This window comes from Cannabis sativa, chromosome 9 (assembly GCF_029168945.1).
Source record: "Cannabis sativa cultivar Pink pepper isolate KNU-18-1 chromosome 9, ASM2916894v1, whole genome shotgun sequence".
Lineage (NCBI taxonomy): Eukaryota > Viridiplantae > Streptophyta > Magnoliopsida > Rosales > Cannabaceae > Cannabis > Cannabis sativa.
The window spans coordinates 17,419,534-17,438,326 of record NC_083609.1 but is presented as its reverse complement, the minus strand read 5'-3'; the positions used below and the strand labels follow the sequence as shown (position 1 = coordinate 17,438,326).

The 18,793-nt window shown below is 32.1% G+C and overlaps 1 protein-coding gene across 2 annotated transcripts; it reads right to left on the bottom strand.

Annotated features, from left to right (window-relative positions):
• Window positions 1–13,881: 13,881 nt before the first annotated feature.
• Window positions 13,882–17,326, bottom strand: LOC115722841 (cytochrome b-c1 complex subunit 7-2, mitochondrial). 2 transcript variants are annotated; one of them, XM_030652181.2, is made up of 4 exons: window positions 17,057–17,326; window positions 16,764–16,921; window positions 15,921–15,968; window positions 13,882–14,223 (listed from the first exon to the last, which is right to left on the bottom strand). In XM_030652181.2, the coding sequence occupies exons 1-4, from the start codon at window positions 17,148–17,150 to the stop codon at window positions 14,155–14,157; spliced, it is 369 nt and encodes a 122-aa protein (XP_030508041.1). In that variant the 5' UTR covers window positions 17,151–17,326; the 3' UTR covers window positions 13,882–14,154. The 2 variants fall into 2 exon arrangements, with proteins under 2 accessions (XP_030508041.1, XP_060959628.1); XM_061103645.1 differs by lacking the exon at window positions 13,882–14,223 and adding an exon at window positions 15,003–15,701 and having other exon boundaries at window positions 17,057–17,296.
• Between the last annotated feature and the right edge of the window lie 1,467 nt (window positions 17,327–18,793).

Sequence of the window (18,793 nt, the reverse complement as noted above, 5' to 3'; positions counted from 1 at the left end):
CATGTCATAATTTGATGTGTATGGTAGAAATGCTGGAGTCAGGCTATTCAAGATAAGACTTACTTGAGTAGCACTATCCATTTCAGCACCATGATCCTGAGCTTCTTGGAAATAACTTGACATTAGGAGAACATGGTCACGCACGTTTTGATGAGGTTGCATCCGTGCATTAATGTACTTCTTAGTCGCGTCAAAGTGTGACTGAAGTGATGCCTTACCGAATAGCTCATTTAACTTCGTCATAACTTCAGCAGCCTTCTCGGTTTTAGAAAACCGAGTTTTGAGGGTGTCAACCATGCTAGAAAGCATAAAGTATAGAGCTTTGTCATTTGCTTTCTGCCAACGCTCATACTTTTCTTTCACAACTTTGGAAGCATTGTCCCCAGGCACTTCAGGTGATAGCTCAGTTAAAACAAACAAGGCACTTTCTCCTATGAGAGCAATATTAATGTTCTCATTCCATTTATTAAAGTTAGATCCATTCAGCTTGTTTTCTTTCAACAGTGATAACATGGGATTCATTTTGATAATACAGGATACTACAAAATAATAGAAATCAACAAGTAGAAATTAATAATGGTTTAACACAAAATCAATTCAGAAATTATAAGCACATAGCAAGTAGGAATGATATGAGAAAATACTTAAAAAAAAATCAATCCTAAATAATCTCCAAGGTTTTTCAACAAACTGATATCAGTGTCCCGTTTAGGCGAGAGTCAAAGCTACCATCCATTGAATAGAGTTGTCAGCTCATCTAAAATGTTAAACATTCTAGCAACCTTTTATTCGATCAAGATTGGAATCCAGCGTTGTCCCGTTTAGGCAAGAGTCAAGGCTATTCTATCTTATGAGCTTCTACCATTGTTTCGCAATTTGCAAGTCAAATATGGTCGCCACCATTAGGGTGATCTATACCATATAAAACACCTACAAACCACTTATCATGCGAGATTAAACGGTGCGAAATTGCTAATGAACGTTCCTCCATTAGGGAGGATTACTCACTAAAACAAACGCGATGTAAAACCCACAATGGAGATCGAATATCTTAATAATAATAAAGCTCATTCTTTAAAATGTATTTTCTTTATTATTCTAATAAATTAATTCTCATTAAATTCGAATTTTAGAATTGAAATTCTAAAGGAAGAATTTAATATAATATTTATAAAATTATACTTAGATGGTGATTGAAATAAAATTAATTATTTCCATCTTAGTAATAATCTTAAATATAAATATTAAGGAAATTAATTTAAGTTGAATTAAATTAAATAATTTGCAACTTAAAAATTTCCTTTGAGAATATATTTATTGAGTTCGAAAATTTAAAGTATATAAAAAAATACAATTTTTCGAAAATAATAAAAATAGAAAAGAAATACTTCAAGCAAAAATATCACCTATCTAGAATTTCTTTTGACTAATTAATTCAATTTCTAATATTATATATATATATATATTAAATTCATTTATTCTAAGTTAATCAATTAAATGAAAAAATCATTGATTGTAGTTGGTCCAAGAATTAATTAAAATAAATAATTAATTTACAACTCAATCTATTTTTCAAAATAAAAAAAAAATCAAAAATATTGCATAAATAAAATGCCATTTTTCGAAATTGATTAATAAAATAAAGGAAAAATATATATTGAAAATTATTTAAATTTAAGTTGAAAAATTAAATTTCAACCTAAAAATAATTTTCTATTTAATTAAGTGTCATGAAAAATCAATAAATATTCAAGTATCATGATTAAAATCAACTTAGATATTTAGATTTTTCAAGTTAATTAAATGTATTAAATTCAAGAAATAATAATTAAGTGTAGAGAAGGCTGAATTATTAATTTCTAATTTAATACTAGGAAAAATATACTTAATTAAATTGTAACAAAATTAATTATTTAAATAATTAATTTCACAAAGTATAATATTTTCCTATTTAAATATTAGAAATAATAAGTAGTCTAGAAATTACTATTTAGAAAATATCTTATTTGACTAAGTATCTTTTCAACAAAAATTTGAAAAATATCTAATTTAAGTTATATAGAAAAAATCTAAAACTTAAATAATTTCAAATTTAGATTTAATTAAATATCAAAATTAAGTTATAACCACTTAATTTGAAGATATCTTCTTAAGTTAATATTCGAAAAGATATTAACCTAAAAAAAATATCTAAAATATTCCATTTTAAGTTAATATTCGAAAAGATATTAACTTAAAAAATATCTTAAGAATCTTTAATAACTAATGCCTAGGATTTCTCAACTTAATTTAAATCAAATATTCAAATTTAAGTTAGATATGAAAAATCAGTTGATACAACTAATTTATAACTTAAATAGGAATATTTAATAAAATAAGTTCCAGAAAGAATCTAGTTAATTAAAATTCTATATTTAATTAAATACAAGAAAAATACAAATAGTTTGTCTAGAAATAATATCTAAAACTTAAAGTGTTTTTCTTAAAATTAACTTTAAAATATTAAAATGAAAATAAATTTCATATATTTTAAAAGTTAATTATGTTGCTAATTCAATTTTATTAGGTCAAACTAATATAATTAACCTAGTACAGTTATTCAAATCAGGCAAATGGGCCTTCACAATTGGGGTAGTTCATGTGAGGGGGTGTATGGTTCAGTATGTCGTACCCACTTCTATGGCTCCCAACTCTCACACAAGGCCCGAAAGAGAGGAATTTAACCTTAAAATAAATAACTATTATTAATTGAATAGGTCCAATAACTAAATGGACCTAAATAAAATCTATCATGGTGTGACATTTTATTTAGCAACAACCTATATGCATCTATATTAAAACAAAATAAACATATAGGCTCACACAGGTACACACTTGGATGGATCCTATCATGTTGCTAGGTCATACACAGATGAAAGAAGATTGTAAAATATACCTGTTACAAATTATTAACTTGACAAAGGGAGCCATCAGATCATTAGATCTGGCAAAAAGTAACCATGGCTATTTGCAATCAAGTAATAATAGGTTTTGAAAAACTTACACACAAGCGAAAACCACATACTCCTGCAACAAGGTTAGCTGGATAATTGGAAGCAGGATTTATTTAATTTTAAATAAATAATTTCGAAAAATAAATAATTAATTAAATAAATAAATAATAAATTTAATTTAATTTTCGAAAAATAAAATTTTAAAAAAATATATATTTTTAATTTCGAAAATAAAAAAAATTATAAATTTAAATTTCGAAATTATTTAAAAAATAAATATTTAAGATTAAACCTACTATTTTGAAAAATTAGGTTTCAACCAACCTAAATATCATTTCAAAAATTTGCTAACTACTTTTAAAAATTAAATGTTATTTTATAAATAAAAATTAAATAAAAATTAGAAAAGATAAATGAAATATCTTTTTCAGATTTTAAATTTAATTTAAATAAATAAAATAACAAAATTTAAAAGCTAGCAAAATATCTTACATCTATTTAAAATTATATGATTATAATTATCTTATTTTAAATTTAAATAAGGTCAAAATATTTAAAAAAAAAATTAATTTTAAAATAGTTAAAATCTAACCTTAAATTTAAAAATAAGATAAGATATAATCAAATTTAAAAATAAGATAGATTATTAAGCAAAAAGATAGATATTTACTAATTTCAAATTCAAATTACACTAATATCTTGAATTAAATTTAAAAAATATTAAATTAATTCATAATGATAATTAGAATTGAATTAGGAATAGTAAATATATAAATACAAAACTACACCAAAAATCGGAAGTTAATTCCATGAAAAAATATGAAAAATCGAAGAAAAACGAAAAAATTGTGAGCTGTACGGAAAGTTTTCGCGATCGCAGGAAAATTTCAGCATAACTCCGATTTTTTTCGAATCTTCAAAAAATCATAACTAATTCAAATTAAATCGAAATTGAGTTCTGTAAAAAAATAACTTGCTTAATTTTTTCCATACTATCCAATAAAAATAATTCCAGAAACAGAATCGCAATTATTTTTCACGAAAATTTACAAACACCAATCAATCATCAAATAACACTCAATACAACATGATACCATCCAAAAACAAACAAACAATCGTTTTAAAGTCCAAATTTCTTGCAAGTAAATCAATTACCATGGCTCTGAGGCCAGTTGTTGGAAATTTATTTTACCAGGATCTTAGATCTACTCACAAGTATGTTGTTTAAACACCCTAAATATGAACTTTCTAAAACGATAAATTAAACACATATAAAGTTAAGAAAACCTTACATTGATGCAGCGGAATTAATGTCTCCTTCCACTCAGATCTCTAACCCTTGTATCCTTTCTGTAGCAGAGTATAATCAAGATCTGAGCCCGAATGTCCTTCTTCAAGTTTGATCCTTCACAGTCTTCCAATCTATGATTGAGTTACTGCTTGCTGTGTGTGGGCACTTACTCTTTCACTAGGGTTCGAAATTGATGAAGGGAAAAGAAGAGAAGAGGTTTCGGCCAGGTATAGAAAGTGGGGAAGGCTCAGTTTTTCTGAAGAGAGAAATTTCTGTCAGAAAGGCTTGTGAAAACTTGTCAAAGCATGTGTTGTGACTGAGCCATCACTTTCTATTTATAGGCAACTACTAGGTTTAGGTTAAGAATTATTTGGCATTAAAATAATGAAAATATCAATTTGAAAAAACTCATTAAGTGGCCGGCCATGGTGTTGTAGTGGGCCCCACTTGATTTTGCAGTTTTATCAAATTTTATCTCTATTTTCTCAAAAACGCCAATTTTCCAATTCTAACCTTTTAAATGCCAAAATTAATTATTTAATAACTAAAATAGATTATTAAATAATATTGTCATTTAATTTAATTATTAATTAGACATATAAAGTCCATTAATAAATAAATAAACCTAAAAACTCTTTTCTTTATAATTTCACCCCTACTTAGTGAAAATTCATAAAATTAGACATAGTCTAACTTTAGAATTATAATTGATCAATCACGAATCAATTAATGAGTCTTACAAGCAGAATGTTCTCAACTAGAATGGGGACCATGGATCTATATGCTGAGCTTCCAATAAGTGAACCAAATTTACCAAGTAAATTCCTACTTATTAATTCTTCGTTGAATCCACTCTTAGAACTTAGAATTGCACTCTCAGACTTATATAGAGCATATTGTATGTTCCACGATATCAATATGCCATCTCATTTAACCATTGTTATAATCTTATTGTGATTTAAAGATCCTTTATATAGATGATCTACATCGAGATGGAATTTCTTTACCGTTCTCACCCCTCAATGTATTTTGCCCCTTAAAACACTTAGCTACCTGTAAATGGTGTTTAGTGATCTAATAATTAGTCAGTTAAACAAGAACTCATCAATTTACTTCTATTTGCTAAGCTCAAAGGGAATCATCACTTGACTTCTATACACCAGTAGAAGCTATAGATTCCATATTTATGTTCAGCACTCCCACTCAATCATACTATCATGTTCCCAAAATATATGTATCACCCTTACCCAAAAGTAGGCTTAACTAATAAATCAAAGAACATGAATAGCACTCCTAAGTTGAGCCTAAGCATATCAGGATTTAGATTCTTTTAATCTTAAGATCAACTACTGATATTGACTTGGAAAGATATGTATAACGGTAAGTTTGTAATATCTTAACTTAGTTGCAAAATCGGTCCAGTCCAATGTATACTCCATACATTCGAAACTAGTATACTTTACTAATGTCCTGAAAGAACATAACACTTACTCCAAGTGTAAGTATACATCATCGCTGATTAACACATTAGTGTAAACCCAATAACACTGATGAAACAAGTACCAAGTCTTTTGATTCATATGAACACAATCACATTCCACTGTGTTGCCGATACTGTAATTGTGAATAAATATATGATCTGGATTTAACTGATTCTGTGTGTAATAGTAATAAACATATTAAACATATTAAACCATTAGCATGTAAAATTCATGCAAACATCAATCACTTCAAATTTCTTATATTGATAACTAATCAGATTGTAAAGAGTTTTATTTAGGGCATAAAACCCAACAAGTACGCCACTCTGGTTGCTTCCAGGATTGATGACTGACCCTACAGACCAACACGAGTGTTTTCAGCATGCTTTGTCCTCACTCGCACGCTTCCTGGAAAAACTTCCCAGGAGGTCACCCATCTTGAAATTACTCCAAGTCAATCACGCTTAACCGTGGAGTTCTTTCGTTACGGCTACCAAAAAACAAGATGCACCTTGTTGATATAGGTAGTACCAATCAATCCATTTAAGCCCTCTTTATCTGTATAGTCCCATACCTACACAGTCTCAAAATCATCACACATGACCTTTCCCAGGCGATGTGAGATTGCACAGCTTACCTGGTGTAGATGCTAAAATCTACAATGATCGGAATGAGCGTTAGTGGGCACCGACAAACTGCGGAACAAAGACAAAGGATTACCGTGAAACCTTGGGACACTGGGGTGGTGCCGGCCGAAGGCACTCCGACGGTTAAGTCAGTAAATTTATCGTGCGAAGTAGAAAAGAAAATAAGAAATGTAAATAAATACTTCCTGTGTCTATGGTTATGTGATGATCGACGGTCAAACCTTGCTTACCGGAATGAGAAAGAGTACGTCAGATCGTAGAGAAATGATAAGTTTAGTAGTAAAACTATAGAGAGAGAGAGAGAGAGTGAATATTCGTCTATCCTTTTTTTCCCATCACTCAGTCCCAGTGTGGGCCTATTTATTATCTTAGGAAAATGGCTACCTCTTGAAACGTGGTCCATCCCTAGAGAAACGGTCTTCCCCCACTTCTCCAGGGATGAGCGTCATCTTAAAGGTTCGTTCCTAGATGAGCGTCCTCCCATTAGCGTATCACTCAGAGGGTTGATATTCTCGCTCCGCTATGCTAGGGAAGATCGCTATTTTTTTGGGTTAGTTGGGAAACTTAACGTTCTTCTTCCTCCACGCGTCAACCCTAACATTACACTTTAAAATCAAGCTTTATTGTGGGTTGGACATTCGAATATGGGTATGACCCAAAAAGCATGGATTGGGCGTGGCCCATGTGAGCCATTGGGCTTACGCGTTCCTTGTTTCTGACTTATAAGTGGGCTTCGTAAGTACTTCGATCGTTGGGCTAAGAGCAATTTTTGGCCACTACACCTGGTATTTCCCCTTACGGATCACGGGAGAACTATTGGCTCTATCTTACCAACACTTGGTGTGCATATGCTGCACACCCAAATACCTTTAAATGGGACATATCTGGGTGTTTAGCGAACTTGCTCTCTTCAGGAGTTTTGAACTCCATAGCACTTGAATGACATCTGTTTATCAAGTAAGTTGTTGTAAGTGTTGCTCCCCCCAAAAACTAGTGGCCAACCTAGCTTGAAAAGGAGCATACATATTTATTTGTTTATGATAGTTTTATTCATCCTTTCTGCCACTCTATTTTGTTGTAGGGCAATTCTAACAGTTATGTGTCTTTGAATACCTACCCATTTGCAATATGTGTCAAACATATCATGCAAAACTCTAAGCAATTATCCATTAGGGTTTTCACATTTTGAAACTTAGCAAAAGTATCATTTTTATGTTTTAAAAGAAATACCCAAACTTTCCTAGAATAGTCATCTACTATAGATAGAAAATAACTACTGTCCATGTGAGTTGGTACCTTTCTAGGAACCTACTCCACCCATGAGTTAGTACTTTTTTTGGACCCCTTAAATAAACATGTTTGCATACTAAAATGTCTTTAGACTTATGTGTCCCAACTTTAAATTTAAGCCTATAATACTTACCCAATATGCAATGTTCACAAAAATTAACTTTACTTACTTTATCTTTGCATAAAAGATTCTACTTACTCATTATTTGTAAACCTCTTTCACCTATGTGTCCAAGCCTTCTTCCAAAGTGTTGCCTTAGAATCTTTAAGAATTTCTGTTGTTGTGTTGTAGCAATTTTAAATTGATTCTCCCTTTAGGTAGTATAGACTCCCTCCTTGTAGCCTTTCATTATGGTCATAGAATATTTTCTTAGTTTCATAGTACATGTTTCAATCTTACTCACAATACCAAGGTCATCTAGCACACTTATAGAAATTAAATTTCTGGATAAATTAGGCACAAGTCTACCCCTATAAGTAAGGATGATCTTCCTTCCTTTGGATTCCCTAAAATTAGTAAGTAAGGATTTATTGTTAGTCATGTAAAATGTATATCCTGAATCTAAAATCCATTCATCTTTAAACTTAGTTCCAGTAATATAAATTTCTCCATTTTCATAGCCATCATTTAGATTAGCTTCTTGCTTATTTTCTTTTTGCTTTGAGAAATAATTTTCTCCATGGTTTGAGTCACTATATTGATCATCTGATGTTCCTTTGTTATTTCTTTACCATAAATAATAATCTCTTTTGAAATGCCCTAGTTTCCCACAGTGATAGCAGCCATTACGGTCTTTGTGTCCTCTAGAATGAGACCTCCCCTTTCCATGTCTTCCACCTTTGGAAGAACCTTTGTTGTCAACAGACACTTGCTTTGCACCATACAAATCTCTATTTCATGAAATGCCTCACAATGATATGTTCACCTCCTGAATGGAAACTCAAATGATGCCACTAGCAAGTCCCTACTCTAAAGAATGCAAGCATAGACTTGGGGGTAAATGTTATCCAAAAAATCAGACTACACACGCGACACTCAAAGAATTAGCTAGGTGGAAAATGAGACTTGACTTAAATACATAATGACAATATTTTCACAGGGAAAGAGGGTAGGCAGCTCTATGAGCAAGGTATCATCCGAGAGGTCCACGTCAACTCAAGGAATTAATACAAGCAAGATTTAAATGAAGAAACATCTGGGAGGGTTGAAACCTCTCAGATCCCTTCTATTGCATTTGGTCCTAACTTTTGTAACGCATAACTAGGAAAAGCACTATAGCTTTTCCCTTACGTGCGAGCAGCAAAACGAGTTTCCTATAAAACAAACATACTTGGGGATTCCTCCACTACTTTTTATGACATGCATATTTCTCATGCACGCATAAATAGCTCATGCCTTCAATTGTCACACAGATCAGTAACAAGCCCTCCTCACCAAAGGAAATAACCTCTAAAGGTGTAACCTTTAAGGGACTTTTGAGTATACGCGTATTGGACAATATTATCCCACATTGATTAAATGTGAAAATATTGACCCATATATAAAAACATGGGCTACTCCACTCATTACTAATTAGTTTTGAGATGGAACCTCATGATTTTTGTCATGGTATCAAAGACATATCCCTCATGGACTTTCAATCCACACCTATCCAGATAGTAAAGTCAGCTGCATGAGATCTAGATAGTTTAAAGACACTTTAGATCCGAATAAAAAAAATAAATAAGCGAACAAATAACATTTCTTGTGATAAGGTGATTCAATATTGGTGAGAAAAAATAGCACCGTCTTGAGGAGGATATTGGACAACATTGTCCCAAAAATATTAAATGTAAAAATATTGAGCCATATATAAGAACATGAGCTACTCCACTCATTACCATTAGTTTTGAGATGGAACCTCATGAGCCTTTGTTTTCCAAAAATCCCACATATATTTTCCTATAAATAGGGTAACATGTACACTGTAAAAAGGATCCAAGAATTTTAGATCAAGCCAGAACAATGTCAAACTCTCTAGGAAATCTACCATTTTTGTAACCTTCAATGCCAATAGAAGTGACTCGTGGACTAAGGCTCATTAACGCCTGAACTATGTAAAAATATCTTCTGTTAAACACACTTTATTATCGATATTCATATATTAAGCTAGTTGCCAAAAATCTCAGTCAACAGTAATTAATCTTCTGTGTAGGAGTAGAATGATTTTTTTGAAGATTAAATTTATTTTAGGACCTTTGTAATTGGTTTATTTCCTATTGTATGTTGTAATTTTTAAAGTATTTTTGTTATCTAACTTGATATCAATTTTTTGTTTTTGTTTGTACAGGGGGGATTTCTATTTTATAGTTTAAAGCGTTAGTTTTGCTAGTTGGCCTTAATTGGGCTCACTTTTGTGGGATCCATGTTCAAGCAGTGTGTTCAGACTCTTTATCATTGGTGATGGCTATTAATAAGGAGAAAAAAGTATTTCAATGAGTTGGGTTTTTATTTGCTGATATTATAGTTTTATTGTCAAAATTTCTAGAGGCAACTTTGTCACATGTGGCTCGCAATAATAACTCTGCAGCTCATGGATTGGCTCAGTATGCTCTTAGGCTAGACAATAAGCTATCCTGGTTTGAAGAGGTGCCTGCAATGATTGTTGAGGTCTACACTGTGAATTCTTAAAGTGATTCTTATCAAATATGCAATATATATATATAATATATATGTGTGTTATACTTGTCTCAATTAGATTATACCTTTCGTTAATTATTTTTTGTGTGGATACCATAGTTGTTCACATATATTTACGTAAATAAAAATAAAATAACAAATACAATTTTTACACCTAACTTTTTCTCAATCTTAAAATTCTTCTAAACTATTCTTGTTGCTGAAACATGGTGTTTATGTTAGCTTTAGTCTTACGTAGATAATAGAATAGTGATGTAACATTTTTGACACTGATGTTAAACATTAATAATTTTATCTTCTAGATTTTGACTATTATAAATCAAGTAAAATTTTATTAAAAAAATAATTACAAACACATATTTTACCAGATGGGGATTGGGCTTTGGATTAGGCTGAGGTTCGGGCTTCGATCATGCGAGGTTTGGGGCTAGGAATGGGATTGGATTTGAGTCGTGTTTAGGTTTGAGTCTGACTCGAGTCTAGGGTTCGGGATTAGGTCCCGGTCAGAGCCCCGACCTGGTCTGAGTTTGTGTTAGGTTAGGATTTAAGCTCCAGGTTAGGCTGAGGTTTGGGGATTAGAGTTGCACTGGGGCTTAAGGTCCAAGTCCGACTCAGGGCTAGGTCGGTCGAGGTGCGAGTTTAGGCTGGGTTTGAAGTACGGGGTGGGGCTTGGGTCCAAGTTCGGGCTAGGGTTTCACATCGAGGTTTGGGTAAAGGTTGGGGTTCGTGTAGGGGCAGGGGTTTAGGGTCGAGGTGGGGGCAAGGGCGGGGTTAGGTCTAATTCAAGTCCAGGTTATGTCAGGGATCGAGGTCCAGGTCCGGTTTGGGGTTGGGGACTGAAGGTCCAAAGTTTGGGCCATGTCTAAAGTTCAGGGTCTAATTAAGTCTAAGGTTGGAGTCAGTGTCTAGTCTAGACCGTGTCCAAGGTCCAACTCCGAGCTAGGATTCTTGGTCCAAGGTCTAGGGTCCAAGGTTTGGAGTTCAAGGTCCAAGGTATGGGATCTTCATTAGGGGATGAAGTTCAAGTTCGAGTTGGGGTCGGGTCGAGTCTAAGTCGAGGTTCAAATTGTGGTCTGGGATTTGGGTTTGGTTCAAGGTTTGGATTGCGGTCTGAGGTCTAGGTAAAGGTTGATTGAGGTTGTAGTATCGGGGTCTGGATCAAGATCAGGGCCTGAATTTAAAGTCTGAAATCCAAAGTTCAAGTTTAAAATAAAAATAAAGAGAGAATCGAGTTTAGTTTCACATATGATATAACTAAAAATATATATTAAAAAAATATATAATACAAAACATAATATTATTTTATAATAATATTATACAATCAAATAGCACCCTATTCCTCATTAAATTATACAGTAAAACATGAGATAAATAATACTCTGGAGTTTATAAGTTCACATGCCCTTCTTCCTAATACAAACAACGAAGAGGCACACCTATCTATCTATTGATATGTTTGTGAATTATGACGAATTTCCCTTTTTTTAAAAAAAAAAATATTTTCTGTGGAAAGGAAGAATATCTGGGAATTTGTTTTTTATTTCCTTCTCAGTACTCTCAACTAGGATCAGCATTCCATATCCAAGCATTGGATTTCGAAATGGCGTTGGCTAGCGATGAATCATTTGAGTTTAATCCGACGTATGCATGTTTGATAGGAAAAGACAACCCAGCCGCGAGTGAATTTGTTTACGACACTATCAAATGAAATGACTCAACTGTCCACGTTACTCATTTAATGAAGTTGTTTCTAAATTTATATATATAAATATAATAATATTAATGTGAGATAATGATTAGAGCACATAACACTTAATAACAGATAAGGCCATTCTCACTACTGGACTTTGATTATTATAATAAAATGAATCGGTAGAAGGTTCCTTTCCAAAAAAAAATGAAGGTTGTGTTGTGGTTCCTTAAAATGAAAACTAAATATGTAGGTAGAGAAAAGGTTGTGAAAGCTTTGGTGGAGATATATATTGAACCTAATTAAATTGGACACCTTCAATTTTGAGTAAATAATATGCTTTTGAGTACGTGATTATATATTTGCTCTAGTGCTTCAGATTAGATCAAATTAAGTAGCTTCTATTATATATATCTATTGTTTGTCTTAATATGAACTGAAGACAAGTAACTATTATTGGCTATTCTGTCTCACATGTTCATGACTTGAAAAAAAGTAAAAAAAGATGGAAATTTATCATGGGAAAAAACTACCATCAATAAAAAGAAAAACAAGAAGAAGAGGAAGACAATGAGTTTGAAATTGATAGAGACCAGATTCGTAGGAATATGGGATAGTGTACTGTAGAGATAAATATAGTTAATTAAATGACTAAGATATGGGAATTTTCTAGTGAGGGCAACCCAAGTCAATAGAGACAAAGAGGGAGATGGTGTATAGTGAACCATTAAGGCATGGGGCTCATGGTATCACATGGAATGTCCAACAGTAGATAGGTTTCCCACGAGGCAATATTTATTCCAAAATCGTCTCATAAAACTTATGGAAGCTGACAGCTTTGATTTAACGTTTTAACTCCAAGTAAAATTATATACATCTTTCCCAACAGAGTTAAAATGAATGACCACACGTTTGTTAACATGCAAGAGAAATATGCAGAGTTTGTTAACATGTTTTGACCACAGAAAATAAGAAAAATCTGCATTACTCGATCAATGATCCATCCATTCCATCCATTCCATCCATAATATAATTTAATTGTTTAGTTTTGAAAGATAACAATAGCAGGGAACATATCATTCGGACTACACCTAAAGGTAGGTACATACATATACTACCACAGGAACAGTCGAAAACGTCGGCATATGGACATAGTGATAGAGACGTACCATATTCCATAATTGAGATGAGAAGGAAATATTTTGTGGATGTAAATTGTGAAATTTGGTTCCAATGGGTATGAAAAAAATCATGATCGACATTCACAATAAGACAGGCAAATACTTTGAGCTACCATATCTTAAAATGGCCACACATTTGTCTGCTCTGACAGCTTTAGATCGAGATGTCAGTGTCTATTGTTGCCAACTTATGCCCAACCATTTTTACTTTTCTTTTCTATTTTAGATAAAATGGTCATATTCTTGTGTATAGTAATAGATTCTGCTATATCATCTGCTCGGTAATATTCTTACAACATAAGCTCTTTGCCATTTTCTATTTCATTACAAACTTCTTGTACAATTAATTACCAAACTAACGTCCTCCTACAAAAAATAAAGTGTTTGAAACTTAAAAGCAGAATAAAGTAAACCAAAAATATGCAATTTCGTGTGTAAATTTTGCTGCGACGATAAGTTCATAGTAAAATGATGGACAAAGATGTGTTAATCCATGCCATTTAAATATTCTAATCAACCTGTTTATTATAGAAACAGTTATACATTCAGAATACAAAAATAACACCTTTTGTTTAAGTTTTCAATAGTTAATTATAAAATTGAATTGAAAAGAAAGGGGCAAAGACAGTTAAAATTGTAAGCCAATAAATAGCTTTATTTTATTGAAGTATATAGAACAGAAAAACTTGAATCCTTCATCATTATCGAAAATAAGGACAAAGCCTTATATGGCAACTGTCGGAAAATTCTTTTCAGATACCTAAAGGCAAAATAATTGGAAATAAGCTCTAGAAGAGGAACAATCTCCACTTCCAGTATTGAAACACATCTATCACAAAGGCAAATGTAACTATGTTCGGAGATCCGCTCTTAAAAATAGCTACACGAAGCAACAACATGCTTATGGAATGGTACGCTGATAGAGTGGCAAGGCTCCCAAAGCCTCACGCTCTGCTCTCTCCCTCTTCACCTGGATACAAACAGCAAAAAATATGCTATGTGTTATTGACAAATTTCAGCGTCTACGTCAGCTTAAGATAGATCACCAAAATCTAGCTAAATTCAACGTCCATTGCTTACAAATTTCAGCATATTCTGTCCAATTCACAGTAAAAAATCAAAGCAGTAGTTTTTCTGATAGATACTTCTCAATGTGGACCAAAGCATAGTTTGGTTTCAATTAATTCCATTTCATTGCAGGGTAACCCCATGCATTAAATGAACATATATATCTATAACTAAATCATTATATTTAATTTACTAGATTATAATTATAGCACACATCTTGTCAGGCTTTGGATAATTCTAAAAAATTTATTGTACCAAAAATAGAGTTTAAACAATTAGTTGCACACAACACATGCTTATTTACTAACTATTTTAAGCTTTATTTTAGACAATAAATTATACTAATGAGATGTTTGCTACACGTCATATAAAAAAAATTAGGATGTATATTCTCGTAATGTCAACAAAAAGAACTCTTACGGTAGGAGCAAAATGATGCCCCACCTTCAAGGTTTTAAAAACCGGAATCGGGTACTGAGGCATTTTCCTTCAGTCGTGCAAGGCGTACGCCTCAACAATAAGAAGAAAAACTTTATAAAATAGGTTTACACATCAAAAATAAGAAGAAAACCTTTATAAAATTCATAACAAACAACACATAGTCCATAAAAAAGTCGTAAAATTCATGAAAAGTACTAATTAGATCTCCAAATGATGAACTAAATTCAAGGTAGAAACATATATAGAAAGTAGAAACTAATAAAAATAGTAAAAGTTCTAAACATATATAGAAAGTAGGAACATATTCCCCATTCCAATTCAAATGTCAAAGAAGTCATAATGATCATGCATTGTTTTCATGATTATCATCTTTCTCTGAATGAAAGAGGGAGGAGGGAGGAGGGAGGAGAGAGAGAGCTGCGTGAGATTGGGGGAGAGTGGAGGGAGGAGTCCGAGAAGAAGGGAGCTGCTCAGAGTTTATTTTTTAAATCTATCTACTCCATTAAAATTATGTTAGAAATGACCCCAACTAAACCCCATAAAGTCAATTAAAAATCAATAGAAGCTATAAAACATAAAAAAGCCCAAGTCAGCCCAAAACAAACCCTAAAAACACAGAAATTAAACCCTATTGGTGAAGCACCTCATACACCTCAACACGAACCACCTCAAGTCCGGCAGATGAGGAGTCGCCTCAGAATCGTTTTTTCACCACCTTGCCTTGAGACGCGCCTCGACCGATTTTTAAAACAATGCCCACCTTAGAAACTCTCTCTCTCACACACACACATTCTATTTATATATATATATTCTTTGATAATAGGATTCAACTCAATCGTTACTTGAGAAGGAGGAAGTCAACCTCAAACTTACATAAGCAAATCGCATGCCTGAGCCTTTGGGCGACCACTCTATATTTCCATATAAACAAATATTTTCCTACCAATACAAAGTGTAATTATTTCACAAGTGAACAAGCAGCACAGAGACGAAATGTCATGCTAAGGATCAACTTAGAGATACATAAAGGGGGTAAAAACAGGGACTGCGAAATATAAGTGAAACATCAATATTCATCAGCAATCGGAAAACATATAAAATATGTGAATGCAGCAGACAGAACATTATTAAATAATTCACAAAAAGAAAAGTGTTTACCAAAGCAAGCATTTCTTGAAGGTAGGTCCTGAAAGGTGTTTGCATGGCCTGAAAATGAGTCAAAAGAAGGCAAAGTTTTAACATTTGTGAAAAAAAAAATAAAAAAATTTAAACAGCTGCAATTTAAACTGAAATATTAGAATTGGGTTCAGCCCAGAACCCGTCTGTTAGTTTAACTTCCTAATGTTTCAATTAACAAAGCCAACTCCCCTATTCCAAGAAAAAGTTGCAATAAAGGAATGAAGAAAACTAAGAAGATGATTTTTGTGCTATACGTGAAGTGTTAGAAATAAATAACTTAACCTTAACATCCGCTACTTATTTTTCATTAGGTCTTCACGCAAAACCCAGCAATCTGTGGCAGCAATAACAACTAACAAATTTCTATGTACGTTCCCATGAATCGGGACCAAAACCTCATGAGAACAACCTAAACTAGTTACTCCAAAATTCAATTATGTATTGATCAATGCAACACACTTTGGACGCAACAATGTTCCATCTACTAAAAACCAACGGAGAGTAGGACTTGGCAATATGCCAGATGCCCAGAAACGATCCACTCAAAAAAAAAAAAAATCTAAATTTCCACAAATGGATATAATCTAAGTCTCGTGAAGCAATTACTGTAAGTTTACAAACGCAAAATGGATTAAGAACGAACGCCACAAATTGAAAATTATGATTCTACAAATGTTTATTCACATAAACAATTCGTTTGTCTTTGCAGAACAAAATAAGGAAAACGACAATTTAATGTAAAGAATCAGATTTGCAAACAATGAGACTAAATACCCACATGATTACCCAACAATTTTAATTAGGCAAAAAAAAAAAGCGAACCTGAAGATCCCCAGGGAGGTACTGATGTTTCATAGAAAGGTCCATGGCACGTTTGAGACGCTGATTACGAGCGTCAACTATTTCTCTAGGCAGCCGATTGAGAGCTTCCTTCACGTCCAGATCGTAGTAGGGGTCGTACAGATCATCATATCGGAGCCCTAATTCATCAAATTGTCAACCCAACCATGATCAAATCAACCATTAAGATGAAATCATAAATACAAAATTCTTATACATAGATTGAATCAGGGATTTTTTTTTTCATTTTTGTTTAGGGGGGAAAGAGGGCAGACCGTAGTTACGGAGGCTTTGGGAAACGGATTTCATGTGCTGAGCAGCCAACCAGCTCTTCCTTGGATTCAAAAGAGATTGCAAAATCGAAGACATTTCGTCTCCCCCTTTACTCTGTCGTTCTCAGCGGAGTTGTTGGCTATGGCTGTCGAATACCAAACCCTGGTTTGTTTGTTCTGGAAGAATCGGCGAGTCCCGATGAGTCTAAGATTGTGGCTGGCTAATCGATTTGAGTTTTCATTTTTCAAGGAAGAAAATTAGTCTGAAAGAGAGCCGTGAAATGGGCTTCCACGTAGGGCTCACCATTATTGGACCAAAACTTTGTTGGCCTGGGCCTAAATATCTAACAAAAATACTGAAATGAAATTTGAGGTAGCTTTTACACAAAATATTGTGATGGGAATTTTTTTAAAAAATACTATATTTTTATATCACAACAGTTGAATACAAAATAGAATAACTAAAAACAACACAAAATAACTAAAAATAATAACTAAAAAATAGCCGTTGAACAATAGTAAAAACTTAATACAATACACAGTATAAAACATACACAGTATTTTTAAAAAAAAATTCTACCCCACAGTACAAAAGTAAAAAAATTGGAAATTTCTATAAACTAATTTTAAGGAGTCCTTTCATAAGTTGTACCTAAAATAATTTTAATTTAAATAAATCACATATTATTTCCACCGTATTTTGAAAGAAAATAGAGTAATTTGTGGCGAAAATAAAATTAATAACAAATTTATTATTTTCTTATATTTTAATGAAAATATTAAATTTATATCATGTAATTATATATTAAGGTACAATATTTAAAGTTGATGTAAATATATTATAATTTCTTTTTCCAAATATGAGTTATGGTTAGTGATTATTATTGTAATAATTAAATGGTATTTCTTTTCAATATTGTTCTAAGATTGCTATTAGTGTTGCACATTCTTTATCTTTAGCAAAATTATCACTTTACGAGATTATCATGTTTGGTGGTTTGGTCACTTGATTGTATTAGTGCTAGGGGGTGTTTATTAGACCACTTCTAATATTTGTAGGTCTATTCAGCTTCGATCCAATTATATATTAGATGTTAAGTTTTATCATCTAATCTGATCTAAATAATTTCTGTCATAGAATTGGTTCAACATCCATATGATGTTAGATTAGATCAATTCTATCAATTGGATGTATTTCATATATACTAGCAAAAAGCTACGTGCGAGGCACGTATACTAAATTTTATGTTTTTCTATGTTATTTCAAAGTGATACAATTAAAAATTAAAGAAAAAATATTATTAATTATTAGGTGAGATTATTATTATATATATCTAAATATTATAGTTTATAATGTTGTCAATTAAAAGTGAATATTGAATGTAATATATTAGTGTTTAAGAAAGTTTGATGATTTAAATATGTTCTTAAGTTAATCCAAAAATAAACTAAAAATCGATGTTCCAATACTTAAAGAAACATTACTTAAATGGGTGTAAGTTAGGATCACATATGGTGCCTCCAAGTGGAGGAATGATTCCCGGAATATGTTCAAGTAAGGATCACATATGGTGCTGAAATTTATCAATAAAATATTGAATAGAACATAGATTTCTTAAGATTATAACTCCAATAATCCTAATTTAATTAGCAATAAGTTGAGTAATTTATGTATTAATACAATATTAAAACTTGATAAATAACATGTAAAAATTCAATTTTTTTCTTTTGTCTTTTTTT